The following is a 19,675-nucleotide window of genomic DNA, read 5'->3' as shown; positions in this document are numbered from 1 at the left end:
CAGGCACTGTACACACCACGATCTGCGCTTGCTGTGCTATCGCCCTTATACCGTCAACTCCCTCAGCTAATGTTTTCCCTACTTGTGCGGCGTTACCATTCAGGACATCATTTAGCCCCGCCGCTACCACTACCAAGTTACGCCTTGCAGCCTTCTCGGAAAGTTCACTTTTAGTCGCTGTCAGGACATCGTCCATTGTCTTTCCTGGAAACACCCCGACTGCTACCCGCCTATCACCCTTCACCCGGTCCAGAATAGCTCTTTTGCAGCGCCCCATGTTTGAGCCACCAGCGATAAGCACTAGGGTACTCTGCCACTCCCTCCTAACTTCCGGATCTCGCTGCCTCTTATCAGCGACTGTGCCCTCATTTCCTGGAAGTAGCCCGGACCCCTTCTCAGTACCGCCTCTCGAATTCCCAGCTGCCACCTGTGCATAGCTGTTCCTGCCTGAACATGTCTGACCTACTGGCCCCTCGCTGTCCATGCCAGTGCAAGCCCCATCCACGTGGCTGGCGCTGGAATGCCCGCCATTGTGGCTTCCAATGGCGGTGTCAGCCGTTTTTGACTCGATCTGAGATAGCTGTACTTGAAGCTTACGCTTCTCTGCCCTCTCTATCTGTAACTCTGTTTCTAGAGCATCCATCCTTAGCACTAGTTCGCTGTTCGCCTGTTCAGCCCTGTCCAGGCGTGCACCTAATACGCAGAATTTGCACATAAAATCTGCGCCTTCGGCCTCCTCCACTGAATCGAACCGCGTTTCTTTTAAATTCACCGATTCCTCACACTCCATACATCTAACCTTCAGTAACTTAACCATCGTAGCAACACTCGATTATTGCTTGCACCAAATGCCCAGATATCTACACGCTCAAGACGAAAACACTTGAAAACACGTGCAAAATCAAATAAAAGTCTGGCTACCGCAAATGCCGATCAATCACTTGGAAAAAAATAGCTATCTCTCTAAAAGTTAACGCACACACAAAAAAAAAACACTGAGACAACTGTCGGCCAAATAGACCCGGCCGAAATTAGGTCACTGACCTAAATTCTATTCCTTAACCTGCACTTCCCCTAACAGCCTAAAAAACTAAACGCACTTTTAAAACTATTAAAGGAAAGTACTCATCTATTTTACGCAGACGCTCTCGCAGTCTGTCCGGTCCCGGTCTCCACGCGTGATCCGAAGAGCACCAAAAACGCACGTCCGCACAGCACGGCTGTCAACTGTCAACCTTAGCGACTGGCAGCGCCACCCTGCGGTGGCTTCGGGAAGGCATCACCACGGCGGCCACGCGAGCGCGCGCCCTCGGCACACTAGCCAGTATATTCTAGCGCGGTGAATTGTCTACGCCGCCATCGCGTTGTAGTTCGTATCGTATTTTATCAATAATAGCGCAAACTGCGCATGACGATTGCAGCTGTGAAAAAAGTAATATGCTACAATTTAAAAGTTATTAACTTATTTTTCGTGCCACAGCAAGCATACTACTAAGTATAAAAAAGAGACGATACAAAATATGTGTCAGTTTCGCACACTCGGCACGAGGCTAGGGTCAGCCATGGCGGCAGTGGCACGGCGTGTGCGATTTCTCATCGTGTTCCGTGGGAACGTTGTGTTTGAAGAACCTCGACACAGAATTAATTATTGCCTTATTATTGCTGGCGAGGCTGTTCAACAGTTCTTTCCTTGATGAAGCTGAAGGAAGACAGTTTGCTTGCTTTTACTATACTCGGCGAAGTGGACGCGTCAGTACGAATTAGGACTACAAGTCGTTTTCACGGGCTGGAATCGTGACCTTTCCTGGTGTGTACTCAGTCTCAGTTTACTCATTGAAGTGTATTTTATGCTATTTTTGCGTTCGTAATAAAAAAATTCTAACGCATTTATCGGCACGTTATAATGACACCGTCCATTCGTCGTCGTCGTTCTACTGGAACCACATACGAGCTGCGCCCTCCAGCGAAAAGAACACGTGTTGAAGCTTGAAGTCATCCGCCCATCTGTTGTACCTAGGGTGCCTCGATGCGCGCGCGCCCTCGAGCGCGCGTGCATCGAGGCACCCTAGTTGTACCGGGCCACGCGTGCGTTCAAATTTCTCCAGCCAGTCTTTCGGGTCTTCGCCTGGAGAACCTTGGAAGATCGGTGGCTCCCGAGGCTGCTGCAGCACAACAGAAGGTGAACTAATCGTCGTCTGTATGCCTATTTCGGGCTGGCGGTCGTCGACGATGGCGCTGAACGAACCGCTTCGGTTGAGCGAGACTCCAGAAGCCCAAACTTGGGTTGAAGGCCTTGGAGCCGGCGGCTGCCGTGGTGTACAGGCGTCACCTCGATGGCAGATGACCCTCGAGGACTTGAATCCCTGCTTGCTGGGGGAGTCCGAGGCATGTAATGCGTTACCCTGGCCGCGGTCTAGTGCACATCCATTACTAGGGGTAAAGAAGCACTTTTGGAGATCTATAGAATATCTTCAGTGTGTTCCATGGACAAATTAGGATATCCATTAGAAGAACATTATATGATCATGGATATCCCCTGGATGCGACAAATATCCAACCATTTGATCTAATGCACATCCTATGCTAGAGGTACCGATGCATTTTTGATGATCTATGGAACATCTCCGGTGCATTCCGTGCACTAATTAGGATGCCTATAAGAAGTACACAATATGCAGCACTAGGCATTCTTAGGATGTTCAAAGGACATAAGGGGTTATCTGGGATGTGCACAAATTCAGACTTTTGGGTGGAGCATTGGAGGCCGCAGCGGCGAGCATAACGGTCCACTATGGTCGCCGCCTCCTGCAGGTTAGCCTCAATGTCTGCAAGGGAACCCTGCGTGGCCCACAGGGTGATGTCATCAGCATACAGCATACGACCAGGGCCTCCGGCAATCGCCCGGCGCGTCCGCAGGCGGCGTCATTGCCGAAAACTCGGCATGCTGCCAGTGCTCGAATATAACAGGCAGCCTTTCTGATAGCATGGCTGTTTTGTCTTTTCTGGTGCGAATGTGAAATACAGCGAGTCTGCAGGCCGGCCGGCAAACCTGGATCCCGCCCGCTGGCGTCATAAAAATGAGCTAAAGATTTTTCTTCACATAAAAAATAAACTGTGGGAGCAAGAAGTGTGGAAAATAGATCATTTTTGAGGATCGTTGAACAATGCCGAGTTGCTGGTAGAAGCAGCAACTGTAATACGAGCAAATTTCTTGCCGCAACCGCCGCTCAGCTGCCGCTGGCCGGCCGTTGCGGTCCGGCTTGCGCGCCTGGCGTCCGCTATATAGCTCCGCTGCCGAGCGCACCGCAACAATGACCATATTTTTTGTTGTGAGACGATGCTTTTGACAGTAAAGTGATGCCAAAAGCAGGCATTTTATTATAGCCCAGGCTACTTCCGAAGCGCTGTCCACCGCGGCTTCGATGCGAAACAGGCCTAGCGACGACCAGGGCAGCCAGAGAGCAGTGCAGTTCGTCGCCCGGCACGCCCGCGTCCAGCGCCGTTGCCGAAAGCGCGCTACGTGGGAAAGCATGCTTTGTCGCCGCCCGAGTACAGCCGGCAGTCTTTCTGATAGCATCGCTGTTTTGTCTTTTCTGGTGCGAACTTCAGTAGCCAAGCAGCGCTGGTGTGCGGTGGCAAAGTGTTACACCGGATGTGGGCCGGGCATGAGTCTAGCGGCGCAAAGATGCTTGCCGCTCCGTGCCCCTGCTTGCAGTAGGCGGCAGTTCGCAAGCGGCGACTGGTGCGGCGCACCGGCCAAGTTTTCGCACGTGTCAGCTTGACAGCTAGCAGATTCTATTCTTAGCAGACGACGGTGCCACATTCTAGTCAATATGCGTGTTGTAACCTCGGTCAACGTCAACTATGGCTAAACAGGCCTCGCTAAGCCGCCATGTCGTGTTGACGCCTCTGATTGGCTTCTTAAAATGACGTTTGCTGTGAGTTGAGGGGGACGCGCGCTGGGAAACCAAAATTGTTTTTTTCGCTATTCAATAAACCCAGACGATGAAACGAACCAAGGATACTATAGAATGAAGGGTCAGAATTCCAAATACACACGTCGTTCAAAATTTTCGGAAAACATTTCACGACCCCTTTAAAAAAAGTCAGTTTCGTGATAATGTGCCTAGCTGCTGTGGCCATTTCCGGTCATCAGACCAATTTGCAAGGAGCGCTCGGCTCGAAACAGTGATGCCAACCCTAGGGATTTATCCCTAGATCTAGGGTTTTTTTCTTTGCTTCAGGGATCTAGCGTCTTTTTTGTGAAATCTAGGGATTTTGAGAGGCCGTAGAATTGCTACTCTAAGCGGTTTAATGGCAGGTGTATCTGATTATTTTGCGCTTGGAACCGAAAAAAACTGAAAAATGCTAATTACTACTCCTTTACTTTTAATGTTCTGCCTAGCCGAGAGAGGGCGAAAGCAGTTCTGCAACGCGAAATTATCGACTGCTGCACAGGGAGGAAAAACGAAACCATGTGACTTTCAAATTTTGTAAGGAATCACTTCCTGATTTTGTAATTACCAATTCTACATCTGTATCATTGCTGTAAAACTATAACAAGATTACATTTTTGGTTATGTCAGTTTCTCGTGATGTCAATCCTTAGTAGCTCCAAAACTATTTTAGTAGCTCCAAAACTATTTGACGGTCTTTGATTGCGACTATGATTAATAACTAACTGTGAGGTAAGATAAGCCATTTCACCGCTTCTGAATGTTCTCTATGAGGCGAGAAGGGGTCTTTCATGAATTCAAACATTTTCGTCTTTCTGTGTGCCTTTTAAAACAATCTTTAAAACAACCCTTAATGGTGTCTGAATAAGATACTTTCATGTGTTGACGGGGCTTAGCGGAAAATGCCAGCTCTGTCAACTTGAGATCAACTGCATTTATTTTTCAAAGGGCTGCATAGGTTCTTTGCGCGTTATGATAAGCCGGCTGAAGGAGCAGCTGGCGCCATCTGTGGGCCCTCTATGTAAGGTAAAACTACAAAAAAAAAACAAAGAAAAAAGCTGTAATTGTGGCTAACACGCTTTTATTTATCTCTGACAAAATGTATAACCAATGGACAAAACAGTGAACTGCGCTGAGACTTTGTTAAAGCTGAAATGGTCGCATTAACAATTAAACAATTATAGGCTAGAGATTTTTCTTCAATCTAGGGATTTTTTGAGGTTGAATCTAGGGAGAAAACGTTCACCTGAGTTGGCATCACTGGCTCGAAAACCGACGAAGGCAAGTTCGCACTGGCGAGTTGCAAACGTCGCGTGACTGACTTTAGTAAATTAGTTACGGTTTCCGAAGCACTTGTAAAGCGGGGAGGGAGCGTAACAAATCGATTTAAACCGGTCGCGCGACCTCCGCGACTCGCCAGCGTGAATCCGCCTAGCCTGTGTTCTCAGTCGGCACCCGCTATCGATGGAAAATGCATGCTCTAAGGGCAATGCGTAGTTCCATTTATTTTTGTTTAGAAAATATCAGGCGACCATTAATAATCACCCTGCAGCAGCTGCCGACATAAGGGGGCAGGCGGGTGCAGCTGCTGGGAGCTTGCAATCTCAGTGCAGGAAATGAGAGCCGGCACGCCGGTCACTGTGGCAACAATCATTCTCTGCCTCGTAACCACTGATGCCGCCTGCTTCGGGCTATAGCACTTGATGTTCATGTTGTTGCCGTTCCGTTCGGATGATGCTCGGATGACGCCGCCGGGGATATTGCGGTGGCGAAAGTTAAGGAAACCCTCCTCCGCCGCGGCCTTGTCTTGGGGGGTATCGCTGGAAAGCATGCACCTTCTGGGACTTAACTTTGACACTTGCTCACAGCCGGTTGGGCTACGCTGACGTTTACTTCATTTCCTGTGGTGCCTTGAAACCCACCGGCGGCGAGGAAACGCACAGCATTTGCCGCTCCACTGACCGCGCACTCACCCACACACCTTCAAGTTCAATGGCGAGTTCGTCGCACAGCCACTGTGCAGTCTCCTGCCTATGTCAAAACCATCTTCATGCACCCTCCTACGCCGCTGCTCGCGTGGCCACTGGCGATGTAGACAGCCGCCATTTTCTGTCTCAAAACGGTTTGAGACTACTCGTTTCGGTTGCAAAAAATCGTCACAGTCGGCGCACATAATTAGGTAAGCAATGTCAACGCTTCTGGCACAATTATGACATCAGCCAGTGACGCAAAAAATCAATATGGCCGCTATCATGGCCGACCAATAGGAACGGGGCAATTGAGGTACTTTTCGAGACACTTTCCCATTGAGACGATTTTGAGCGACTCGTAATGGCGCCCCAGGTTTATTGCACAAACGCCTCCTTCCCTCAAGAGCCTGTCCCGTCCTTGTTGCGCAGTTATTTATTGTTCGTACAATGAAATGGAAACCAGAATTTATTCGTGCACGTCAGTTACACCTAACAAATGAACTGCGGTACTATGCTGTGACAAATTAACTTTTACAACAGCCTGATGGGCACGTAGCATGGCCAACTGACGGTCTGGCCCTGGTGGTATTTGGCGAACGGCATGGGCAATCATGCTGCCAAATGCATCACATTCGTCAGCCGCTGCCAGGCATTGCTGACTCTTTTGTAAAGTTTCCACCACTGACGTCAGCAAAACTTTTCTCTGCTCTCTCTTCTCATCGTTGTGTCTTCTCTTTTGTGCAGGCCTTGGAGACTCAGCTGGACTCTGCTGCGATGACGACCCAGCTCCACCCTGCTGTGCTAGCTGATGTGGCGCTGCACACAACTGTGGAGAACTGTCCACCTCGGGAGCACTCAATTCCGGATCTGTGGATTCAGCTTTCCACAGCTCACACTGCTGTTCAGTCTCCTAAAACAAAAGGACACAGGCTGTACTGTTTATCTTATTTAAGGTATGAGACCACAATTGCAACAAAGTTTTGCCAGTATTTAACATTCCCAAGGCGACTCAGGAGAGCCGTAGTAAAGGGCTTCGGAAATTTTGACCACTTTGGGTTTCTTTTACCAAGCACTAACATCACAGTGAACAGGTGCCTTGCTTTCCGCCTCCATCGAAAAGCGGCCACAATGGCTGGGATTCAACTCTCATTATTGGGTTCAGCAGTCAAGCACCCTAAACATTGAGCCATTGCGGCAGTACTAGGATTTAGTGACTAACTTATCCCATACAGTAATTGCCAATGCTGAAAGCTACACATAGGGTATGCCAAATGGTCTAGTGTAGGGTTACTAATTAATTTAGATTACCTGGGGCTCTTCTACACTGACATAGCCCAGTAACACCGCCATTTTCACGTGTTGCTTAACTCAAAATGCAGCAGCCACGCCCAGAACTTGATCCTTCATCTTTGGGCCCAGCAGCCAATCGCTACTAAGCCATTGATAAAGATATTGAGGTGAATACTATGGATGCAGTCTTGGAAAAACTGTATGATGGAAAGAAAAAAAAAGATGTGCAATAATGCCATCTATTGGAACAATGAGCTGCAAAATGAATTCTGTGATGGATGTTATTTTAGTTCTTTGTGTGTTATGTGAGGAATGAACATAGGTAACAAATTGTATACAATATTATTCCTGATAAAGATAATACTGCTATTAACATAACATGGCAAGAAGAGAAAATGATGTTAAAGAGGCACTGACCAGGGAATGACATTAAAAAAAAAAAAAACAAGCCCATTGCTTCGATCAGGTATCGGAGATAGTCAACAAAATACTACAGCAATACGCGCCAAAAAGCATCAAAAACACATATCAAAGCTCTCTCAATCCTTTCGGACATCCAAACCTCCTCATCCTCTACACTGGTCGATGACATGCCAGTGGAAACAGTATCCATTTCTGCCGTCTCTCTGACTGACGTGTGAGGGGGGGGCAGAGACCATGTCAGCCATGCATTGCGCACTTTTGTCCAGTTCCTTTCATTTTCACACGTATACAAACCAGTCTGTACTCAGAGTCCATGTACGTTTCAGAATATTCTGTGTGCTGCTCCATTTCTATAGCCTTCCTTTCGTTCGCCCAATCAACTGCTGCTCGCTCGTCTCGCTTTTTTTTTTTTTTTTTTTGTGATCAATTGGTGGACATCAGTCTTTTGCGTCCATTTGTAATGCTTTGTGATGAAAGCCCCGGCTCTCTGCCACTCATCTTAAGGTACCCGGAGTACTGCTTTTGTTTATCCGGCAGAGTGTGGGCTTATGAAATCATATAAGTCCATGATGTGAAATTGAACAATCCCACGACCCCAAGTGAATCCATGATGCTGATTGGGCATGAGTTTGCAACATTCATAAAGAAGTTTCCTGTGTGCTCGTAATACTGAATGCTCTTTTAGTCAAGATGATGATGCAGAGCAATTTCATTGATTCGTGGTATGTCATTTTTGTTCCTGCTGCGCTCTAGAACATTACTGAAAGGCGAGAAAAGCTTTTTAGAAGCCGCGCTTGGTTTGGTTTATGGGGGTTTAACGTCCCAAAGTGACTGATGCTACAAGGGACGCCGTAGTGAAGGGCTCCGGAAATTTCAACCACCTGGGGTTATTTAACCCTTTGAAGGTTTTTGCCATATATGTACGGCGGCGGTTTTCTGTCCCGCAAGGTCTTTGCCGTACTTGTACGGTTTCGATCTTCCGTTTGAAATTTTGCGCCGAAAGAACAATGCGTGCTCACTGGGGGGTGCTGCCACCTCTTAGGACTTACAAGAAGTGTTTGAATTTTGTGCTGCCTTCTTACGGAGATAAGCAGAACTTATGTCTAGCTTTAGCGCGGCGGCACAGACTGCGGCAACACCTCTTTTGTAGTTTTGGTTTCGCCACGTGATCGCAACGGAGTCGCACGAAATTTGAGTTTTCTTTTTGTCAGCACTATCTTGCAGGGGCTGCCGAAGTTGATTTCTATCTTTATTGGCGCTGCTCTTAGCTTGCTTACCACCGTTGCTCGCGAGGTATTCTCGCCCTCTGTGGCAACGCGCCTACGCGGTTTCGATTCCGCCGCGGGATCGCAACGGAGTCTCGCGAAACGTGTTTTCTCGTTGTGGCCACTGTTTTGCAGAGGCGGCGAAAGTTGATTTCTATCTTTATTGGTGCTGCTCTTAGCTTGCTTATCACCGTTGCTATTTTATTCTATTGAACATTTTCCAGTTGTGAGTGATGCTGTCACCAAAGTACTGTTCCTAATCTTTTTTTTACTATTTATTCTCGATTATATACATTTTGTAGATTCAAGATCTGCAATAAAGTAATTTGACCACCTGGGAAAGTTTTCTTCAAAATAATTCGACCTTCAAAGGGTTAATATGCACTGACATCGCATAGTACACGGGCCTCTAGAATTTTGCCTCCATCGAAATACGGCCGCCGCGGCCGGGATCGAACCCGCGTCTTTCAAGTCAGCAGCCGAGTGCCAGTAGCCGCGCTTGGTCTCGTTAGATATTAGCTGTGGCTTGCTGTATAGCGGTTGCTCTAGTTCTTGCTTTGCTGTTTTTTAATTGGTTGCAGAACTCATGCTGTTGGACATGAAAATGATTCAGCTGTTTGATGTGTGAACTTACAGGAGTGCTGAGTCAAGCTAAGCCTGTGTAAGTCATGAGTTTAAATATGCAAGTGAGCCCGAATGCGTGAGCGCAAATGAATCGAGAGTCAAACTGAGCGAGTCCGGGTGAGTCTAGAGTTGAAATGAGTGAGTGAGCCGAGATGAATCTGAGTGAGCACAAGTGGGTTGTGAGGCTAAATGAGTTCGAGTGAGCCCGGGCCTCTGTGAGTTTGAATCAGCCTGTAGGTTGACTGAACTTCAGCGAGTGAGCCTGAGTGATTCTGCCGAGGTATGATTGAGATACAGTTTGAAGTGCTGCTGAACGAGGTTTTGACGTAAAAAAGCAACACAGAGAACAACCATATGTGGCCTTTTGACCAGGCACCACTACATGGAAACCACAGAACAGCCATCATTCTGGCTTTTTTCACTCCTTTGCACGGGTGTTCAGCACTCAAATGCAAGATGGAAATATTTGGTTGGGGAATTCGATATCAGTGCTGTTCATTTTAATGTGACAAGATTTGCAAGAGGCTATGCATAGTTCCACCCCGTCCACCACCTGTACAGTGAGTTTCCATTAACAAGCTTAAAATGAATGGAAAAAGTTTGAAATTTGTTCATGGCTTGAGCCGCGCATATTGAAGAACACTGTACTGATACAGCCCAACTGTATACCAGTGTATACGTAATGTAACATGGCCTGGAACAAATCTCTCTTCATGTAATATGTGTACGCCACAACGATTTGTTTCAGGCCAGCTTGATGGGAGGCATGATGCACAGCTCATTTCAAAAAGCATGCCAGTTTTCATCCTCAAACATGCTTTATCAGAATTAGTTTTGAACATTCTTAAACTCTATTTCAAGATTCAGTGACATCAGACGTTTTTCTGGAAGCCCGAAAAACTGAAGCTGTACTCAGAATGCAGCTTTCAATACAACACTTTTAGAAATGCCCCTTGCATACTCGCCAGCTAGCAAGGGATGAATACAACGTACCTCCTCTTCTTCCTGTGTGTGGAGTGTTGGCTCCGAAGAGTAGGGGCTGGCCAAGAACAACATGCGCCTGTAGTGAGCCCACGTGGGCTGCGGTATGTCGTCCGGGCTTGCGCCGGAGCAGGCTTCTATCCTGCGCCTCTCACGCCTGAACTGCGTTCGTAAGCTCTCGAACCGCGAGCGGACCTGGGCAACTGCAAAAGTAATGTCAGAAAAGGAGCAATGGATACAGCGTGGCAGTCAAATAAAGTTGGCGGCTGCTGTTTGACTTCTCATACGGATGGCGTCCCGTCACACAGTTAATGAAATTGACGGTCGGCAAGTCATGATGCCACAGCAACCAGTGCTCAAATTATGAGATGTGGGTAGGGTAAAGGAAAAGAACACAGCATCATATATAGTCTCCGAGTGTCCACGCGACATATGTTTTCGTACGTTCCGGTGAATCGGCCTCCCAGTGCCTCTCATACCTCCGCGTATGCAATTTCTTTCAGGTCACGGCAGTGATAATGATAGTCTTTCACATCCCATAACAGGCTACGCTCTTCAACTGCAGAGATGAGCTCCATTTACACTTGCATTGAAAATTTTACTGCAGACATTCTGCCGTGCGAGGTGTCGATTCAAACATAGAGCTACTGTGATTTAAACGATCAGCGCACGCATTTGACGGCCCTAAGAAGGGTTAAAACAATGTTGATGCAATGTCAGTGCGGCTGCCATGAGAATTAAAAGGTTTTGTGGGCACCGAAATGTATTAGAAATTTATTCTCCCCAGCCTGGATATGGAAATGGGTCCTTGTTTCGAGTATGTTTTTGCTCGACGGCCAATCTCGCGAAGACCTGGTCAGCAGACTGGTTTTGTGCCCGTCGCTGGTCTCGAGCCATGTCACACTGCGAAGACATCTGGACGTCGGTCACGCTGGTGTCGTAGTTGGCCTAGTGTGACAGCTCAGTCTGCTACAGACACTGCCCGCTGACCGGGTTGGTCGATCTTCAATGTCTTTGTCGGGTTGGCATTGGCGACGTGTCGTGTCGTGCTAGTGTGACAGGCCCTTTATGTGGTGCACCCACAGGAGTTCTACAGACTCCTAGACAACACCATGGCTGGATGAGGTCTCAATGTCTAGCTCAGTGTGCTAGCCCATGACAGATGAACGAGGCTTGACTTTAGTTTTTCTCTTCAACACCAGGGAGCAGGAGAAGTCAGCAGAAAGGCTTTGCTCTGCCTTTTTGGCATGCATCTTGCATGGCAAGGGCAACTTGCAAATGATAGCATGCATGAAAACCAATGGTCAGAGCTACACATAGAGGGAACAAGCTTTCTCAAAAAAAAAAAAAAGTTTGGACAAAACCCAGACTGATCAACGCGACTAGTTAATCAGCAAACCTGAGTCCAACATGAACTCTGCATACCGAACAGGCAGCTGATGGCGAGGAGGGCGGTACGCTATACATTTGCGGTCAACTTTCTGGGGCACTGCAGTAGAAGCTATGAGCACAAGACCAGGACATGCCACAAGGGTGGTGGCTTCAGAGGAGCTATCCACAAAGGTCTACCGTTGTAAGCTTGTTGCTTTCATCTGTGTAAGCCCAGACAGCTGTTCGCAACATGAGAAGCAATCGTGCATGTAATTCCAAATTCCAGAGGCCTTGCCTCTGTGTTCAGATAGATAGTGCACATTTTAGCAGGTTTGGAGACATAATATTGACACGAGGATTGGACGGAGAAGAGAAAAAAGATCGCAGCCGCAAGAAGTAGACGACGCTGAAGTGGAGGTCCTTCTTTATCTCGTAGGCGTACGCAGGTCGGGAAGCGTACCCAGCACTGCTCCACCAGATGTGTAACAGTTGCTACACAGAAAAGTAACTGCAGCGGCTGGACGGGGGCACCAGAGAAAACGGACCTCCACTTCAGCGTCGTCTGCTTCTTGCGGCTGCGATCTTTTTTCTCTTCTCCGTCCAATCCTCGTGTCAATATAATGGTGGTCATGGATATACAGTGAAACCTGTACACAATGAAACTGAGAAATCTCTATGATTTTTCAGTTCACACATAACAGAAACCAAATAAGAAACAACTGTAAGCAAAATCTCTTTGAAAATGTTCACAGTAAAACCTCTGTTACTCAAGGTCATAATTGCAAGAAACGTTTCGTGACTGCACTGATAATGCAGCAGCAGCCGCCGCTATCTTCACTGCGGTTTGTACAACCCCGCTAGGAGTCGGGTGGGCAGAGTAGGGGAGGCAGAGGAACCACAAGTGGACCTGAGGAGACCGCGTACGAGCCTCTCCCTGCATGCACCTGCTCGTGTATGCCTGGTCACTGTTACCCCAGGAAACGGAATCATCGTTTTGCACTGCCTGAGCTCTCCGCCATCTCCGCTCCCAACAGCTATCGGCACCAGAATCACACGATGAACCGAGTGGCGGCAATGGGCAGTGACTGCTCGTCCTGTGTCTTTTTTGCTACGTCCTACTGTTTTTTGCTGATTTTAGCATGAACTGTTGCAGCGACATAAGATTTGATGTTACAAAAGCAGAGACTACAGTGTAGGCAGTTATGACGTTACAGCATGGCGGATTTTGTTAAAGAGGCTCTGAAAGGGGCTCTCAACAAAGTTGCACTATGCCTGGGATGACCAAAAATGTCATTTCACAAATGTCCCCCAGCATGGATTTTTTTCAATGCGTCTGTTAGAGCCCGAGTTATCTGTAGTCAAAATTTGAACTTGAGCATTTTCACACCTTTCCGTCTCCTCTCATCACTTTTTGCACACTGAAAGGTCACCCTCCTCCGCCGAACCCACTGCCTGCACGTGCGGGAATTCCTCAGGGGTGGAGCTTCGTGACCTGCCGGAGTGACGCGGCTGAATGGCCACAAACATGGCAGCTGCGTGACACCTGAAAGAGTCCAACTGGCAGCTATGTCTTAACCGACATAAGCAGCAGCGTGGAACGGAAGAAGGCTCAAGTATCAAAAAGTTGCAGAAAGGGCTCGCCAACTTTTGTGAAAAATTGTGGGTTCTCTGGTGCATGTAGAAACGTATTATTTGGCTCAGGTGTTCACGACAGCACAATGTAGTGATTTGGTGACTTTATGTACTCTACTTAGAAGGTGTTTCACGGGCTCCAAAAGTGCAGTTGCTGAAAGCAATCGTAGACAATCGTGTCATATCAGTTTGTGTTCTATCGTCATGAAAGTTTCAAGCGGTTCGGCTGAATTTCAAGTAACGCAGCACTTGCTAATAGACAGTTGGAGTAGTGAGTATGTTATATGAAGGTCAACCGCAACAAAATCTTCATCATACAACACTGCAGTGGAGCTGGATACCATAGGCGCATGGGCACAGGACGAGTAGCTGGATACCAGGCGAGCTTCAATGGCCTGGTTAAGTCACATCGCACAGAGAACGGCCTGCCTTCCTCCCGCCCCCCTGGTACGCACCTGTGAATTTCCCTCGAAATGCAGAAGCTATTTGTCCAAACGCGACTCCCTTCATCTCCTGGTTGAAGTGCTCTGGATGATTCCTCTCCCACAAAAGAGGTCGTTTCTTGACCTGGTCGATGAGGTAGGTTTCTTCCTGTACGCTGAATGCAGCCCTCTGCATCAGGGCAAACAGACACAAATTAAGATAGTTATCCCAAGCGAAACCAAGTTTTCAAGTTGGCACACTTATTTATTTGTCCAAAAATGCATGCTGTCAAATGTGCTGCGGTGGGTGACAAGGAAATGTCACATCACCCATTTTTTATGAACGCGCGAAGGAACCATTCAGTACAAGCTCCAATGCCATGAAGAGTACAAAAGTGTGAACTTTAACAACAACAAGGTTGGAGAGCTCGTTCGGTGCAAACATGACCCTAGTCTGCTACTCCACACAAGGGGAAGGGTAGAAAAAGGAACGAAGGATCTAGAATGTAGATGGAAGGTGATGACGTCATGACTACACCTGCAGGCTCGTCATGATTACGCCTGCAGGCTCTGTGCTCTCAATCGTGGACATGACCTAAGCTCAACTATGTTCTCAAGTAGAAGACGAACTTATTCAAAATTAAAAAATTGCCAATAGGTTTCATCTCATCTGCCAGTTGCAATGCTCCTATGTCGTCTCTTTTTAAACCTTTAAATGGTGTACTGCCTGATTAGCAGTAACTTTTCAGTGCCCTCATCTAGCTTTGGATCTTTACAGTATAGGTCACCCAGCATAGCAAGAAGCAACTATCTACCCCCAGTAGCAAAAATATTTCCAGATAAAATGGTTTGATAGGTTTCAACTTCAATTCAGAACACTGTGCCCCCTAAAATACAGTGAAGTATTAACTCCTCTACCTTACTGAAATTGTGCAATAATAGGCTGTAATTTTTTCTACTACTGTGCAAAAGAGTGTTACCTGCTTGTGCTGTCTGTTAGTCATAGTTACTGACCAATATGTGTATGGGTCCCAACTAGCCTGCAAGCTAGGGATCCAGATGCTTTGTAGAAATGATGTTTGTATCGATTTCGACTATTGTTCAATGAATGAATGAATGAACAAACAAATACAGCTACTGCAGTGCAATAGAAAAGAACAGCAAAGATCACTTTTACCACTTTTACAAACTTTTACCAACTGTTTTTTTTTTTGTTCTTACTACTCTTTCCCTTTGAGTACATTAATGCATTCATGACATTTGCATTCATAGCATTTCCATGTCCAGGGTGCATGACCTGTATATGCATGCCAACTGTGAAAACATTACTCCATTGCCACACGGGCCATACAGAGCACTCAAACTGACTTCGAGTGAGCATGTTTCTCCAAAGATGCCAGCTGTGGGTTAGACCAACTTCATCAATACACGAGCTCACTTCTTACTTGTGCCGTTGAGACTCTTCCTGAAATAAAGACAAAGTTCGGGTGACAGAGCGGTTTTGAGTCAAGTAAAGTTAACTGGGGAGACCACCCTTCTGAATTGGGTCAAAAACTAGCAGCCAGTTTGTACACAACAGCTTTTGTTGTTCACACTCGCGTACCCCAAACTGAGAAAGACGGCTTTAATGGAGAGATCAGGCTTAACCAGATTTGTATAAAGCTTCCACACCGCGCGACTATCAGGAAAAAAATGGAGTTTTGCATGCAAACAAAGGACCCACCCAGAATATGCTGCACTTAAGTAGTGCTTTCACACGTTCCCCTCATGGAAATTTCACTTGCAATACCCATTAACCGGTTAACCCTGAAATTCCATTAACCAAAGCATTTAACGTGAAAATACAATGGAGAATCAGTATTTTTGGAACAACAAAAATTTCATGTACAAACAGACTTGTGCATGTCATTAATGACAGCACTAAAAGCATGCCATGAATACCACTCTTGTCTGAGATGCACGACCCCAAGTGGTGCACTTGTGAATTGGTGCATATATCCCCTATACACATTCGTTTTGTACTCTTTGCAGTTTTGTTCCTTAGCAGTATTAGCTTTTTTTTCTCAGTGCTAGTTCTGTAATCTTCAAGTATGTGCTTGTGCCCCCTCTATGCAATACCGTTGTCATGTATCGCATCGTCGTCGGGCCACCAGGCAGCGATGATGCGGGGAACAGACGTCCGACTGGCACAAAGGTGGAACAGCCAAGAACTTTAGCTCTATGCACATGTCAATGATGACTGTCTGGTGCCTAGTAGTGCCCACTAATGGTTAGTATGACATTTGCAGCAGCTACAACAAACATCCCCGCATGAGGGCCCTTAGGGGTATTGTAAATAAATGGAATAAACAGTGGCAGGGTCCTTTCACGGCTTCAGTGTAGTCAAGTACAACTTGAGAGGGAAGCAGTAAATGCCACTTAAAGGTGGCCCTCCAACCAAGGTTGTCGACCTTTTTTTCATGACAACACCGTCAACCACCTTGCACCTGTAAGTGTGGCAATGCAGGTGGCCGGCAGGTGCAAGGCAAGTATTGTTTACTTTCTAAGGTCATAAACAAGCACCGTGTAGTGTCACCACACCGACATGGTGCTGCTGCGCTCATCCAGCTGATGAAATTGGCGAGGTTTCTTAATTTTCTCACTAAACCTTCACTAATTTGGTGCTGCATCAAATTATGTATTTTGTGCTTCATTGCCGTTCCTGCAACCCATAAACCTTGCCTTACATGTCATCTTTTTCTCATCTTAAGCCATTCGTACTTTCCAGATGCATACTAGGCTCCCATGTTAATTCTTTATCGATCCCCCTCCCCCAACGGAAGAAAAAGAGCATGTGTGAAAGCACAGAAAAGAACAGTTTTGATTTTCACAGCATGCCTCTGTCTGAGGCTGTCGACCGTGCAAAATTTTTGACAAAACCAAAATTGGTAAATGGTGATTTCGTTCTCTAGAACATTTGCTCAGTGAATGTATCACTCCCTGCTGTGCAGCCTGTATGAGCATAGACTTCCTACTACAATTTGTCCACTGTAAACATGTGCCCTATCAGTGCACATAGCCTTTCTAGCACAATATATCTGCTGTAAACATGTGCCCCGTCGGTGCACATAGCCTTTCTAGCACAATTTGGTCACTGTAAACATGTGACCTGTCAGTGCACATAGCCTTTCTAGCACAATAAGTCTACTGTAAACATGTGCCCCGTCAGTGCACGTAGCCTTTCTACCACAATTTGTCCATTGTAAACATGTCCATTGTAAACATGTGCCCTGTCAGTGCACATAGCCTTTCTAGCAAAATTTGTCCACTGTAAACATGTGCCCTGTCATGCACATAGCCTTTCTAGCACAATTTGTCCACTGTAAACATGTGCCCTGTCAGTGCACATAGGCTTTCTAACACAATATGTCTGCTGTAAACATGTGCCCCGTTGGTGCACATAGCCTTTCTACCACAATTTGTCCACTGTAAACATGTGCCCTGTCAGTGCACATAGCCTTTCTTGCACAATTTTTCCACTGTAAACATGTGTCCTGTCAGTGCACATAGGCTTTCTAACACAATATGTCTGCTGTAAACATGTGCCCCGTCGGTGCACATAGCCTTCCTAGCACAACTTGTCCATTGTAAACATGCGTCCTGTCAATGCACATAGTAGACTTCTCCGAGACCGAGAGCATGCCTGAGGCTAAACAGTCGTACGTTCTCACCGGTAGTTTCTGGCTGTCCTCTTCGATGCTCGGTCCCGCATCAATCCCAAGCTCACCCGAAAGCAACGGCGTGACCGGGACTGCAGATGCCGCGCCACTAGCATCGGCGCTGACAGACTTCGCGTAGATCGTAGGCACGGCGCCCGGTGTCAGGCGACTCTCGTAAACTATGGTGCCGCCGCTCTCCTTCTTCACCTTAAAGATGCAGTCCGCCGCGAAGTGTAGCGAGCACACATAGGTGGGGTTGCCGTTCGACGGTGTCCAGTCGCGCATGCCGCAACCGGGGCTGCGCCGCACGAAGTCGATCCACGCCTGGTACTCGCGCATTTTGGCTGAGGGCAGTGGGTGCAGCACAGCGTCCTCTGCCCATTGGAGGCCACACACGACGCAGCGGGACCGCCACGAATGCCCCGGGCCTTGGTTGTTTGGGTTCATGTCTGCCGTACGCAGTGCCGCGGCGACGCAGCCCTGAACGTTCAAATCTCGGATCCGCGTAAAGTGGGTCCCATACAATGCAACAGAACAATCCTAAACACCTTGGTTAGAACCAAGAACTGATAATCCAGCTAAAAATTCAAGGGGGGGAGGGGGGGGGGGGGGCACTTTGGTTCTCTAAAGTGCAGCAAGGTTACAGCCTTTCCTAGCGCACTGCTCGGCATTGACTGCGAGACAGTTAGTGCTGTACTAGTGCTTGGTCACCCACGGACGCATTTCGCCCCCCTGGCAGAGCGGACGACAACTATTGTATTAGTTGTGGTCTGCTCCAAAAGGGGGCGTCAGGCATCTGCGGGTGACCTCTGCTGACGACCTTCTGTCGACAACGATGAGGCATGAACGATTTCGATTTCGCCTCCCCTACACACAGCCGTCCTGCTGTATCCGCCTCTGGCTGCCCACGGGCTGTCTGCGAGCTGCCAGAGTGCGGCGCCAGGCTAGGGCCAGGCGCTCGATTTTCTCGGGCTGCTCGCGCACTTCCGGTGGCTGCCCGGAGTCAGACTCGCCAGCTGGCAGCGCTCGGGCAACTAGCAGACGACGGAGAGGTGGTATGGTAGCGGGAAGCTCGCACAGCCATTTTTACATGGAATATAAGGACCGCGGTTCTTCATGTGATGCAGGCGCAATTGTTTCGACTATGCCAAGGTGCATATCATCTGTTTCGCCTGCAATGACCCCTGTTAAAGTAGTCCTCGCTGTTTATTTATATGTTTTGCGTGCGTATGTGCGATCGTATTTCGATCGTCTCACCACCTCGCAAAAATGCTCGCTTATATTACGATCGCATACTAATGATTCACACATTAATTCGCCTGTTAATATCGTGCTCAAGAAGAACTCTAGTTTGGGCTAGTTGGTTCACGATTCAGGAGGAAAACGGCGCAAAAAAATAAATAACGTGGACAAAAGAGACAAACAATAAAGGACCAGCGCCAATTAACTTGCTAAAATCGTGCGCCCGGCTGATATTGCGATGGTGTTCGAGGACTTTCACGAGAGCAGCCTCAGATTCCAGGTCCGAGTACGCGCTCAGACGCGCGCATATATGCACGTGCTCAACGTGTTTTTTTCGACGTGTTATAGTTGAACGCGATATGGTCTTCATTGCGTTCGGCGCAGTTCAGAGGCGGATATGCTTTGAGAAACGCTTGACTGAAACATGTCCTTTATTAAAGCACTCACGAGTACATTGCTCGAGGCATCTCTGCGTGGGTACACAAAGAAACCCGTTTTTATCAATGCCCCTAGCCCTCGGCAATACCTAGTCTCGGACTTAAAAAGAGGGCCGATCGAGTGAGTACGGGTCGCCCATACTTGCCACAACATAAACGCTACCCACACATCGCAGCTTCTTGTAAGTGCAGCTGTACAAACGTGGCTGTGCTATGGAGTTAGGTTAAAAGCACGTGTGGCAGGTAAACGATGTTCTAAAGCTATAAACATCACCCGCGTCCATGCCACTCGAAACTGAAACTAGAGTCCAGGGATGAGTGTCAGGGTTTTCTTCAGCGTTCGCTTTTTCTTTGCTACTTTGCT

At 47.6% G+C, this 19,675-nt stretch overlaps 1 protein-coding gene across 1 annotated transcript; it reads right to left on the bottom strand.

Annotated features, from left to right (window-relative positions):
* Positions 1–6,267: 6,267 nt before the first annotated feature.
* On the bottom strand, positions 6,268–18,628 carry LOC149337148 (uncharacterized). Its single transcript, XM_089553353.1, has 4 exons — positions 17,645–18,628; positions 13,968–14,124; positions 10,522–10,712; positions 6,268–6,836 (listed from the first exon to the last, which is right to left on the bottom strand). Exons 1-4 carry the CDS (start codon positions 18,077–18,079, stop codon positions 6,393–6,395), a joined length of 1,227 nt encoding a protein of 408 aa, XP_089409479.1. The 5' UTR covers positions 18,080–18,628; the 3' UTR covers positions 6,268–6,392.
* Positions 18,629–19,675: the final 1,047 nt, after the last annotated feature.

This window comes from Amblyomma mixtum, chromosome 7 (genome assembly GCF_055824585.1).
Source record: "Amblyomma mixtum isolate Tamu chromosome 7, ASM5582458v1, whole genome shotgun sequence".
NCBI classification, from domain to species: domain Eukaryota; kingdom Metazoa; phylum Arthropoda; class Arachnida; order Ixodida; family Ixodidae; genus Amblyomma; species Amblyomma mixtum.
The sequence above is the reverse complement of the archived record's forward strand: the minus strand, read 5'-3'. Positions and strand labels throughout refer to the sequence as shown.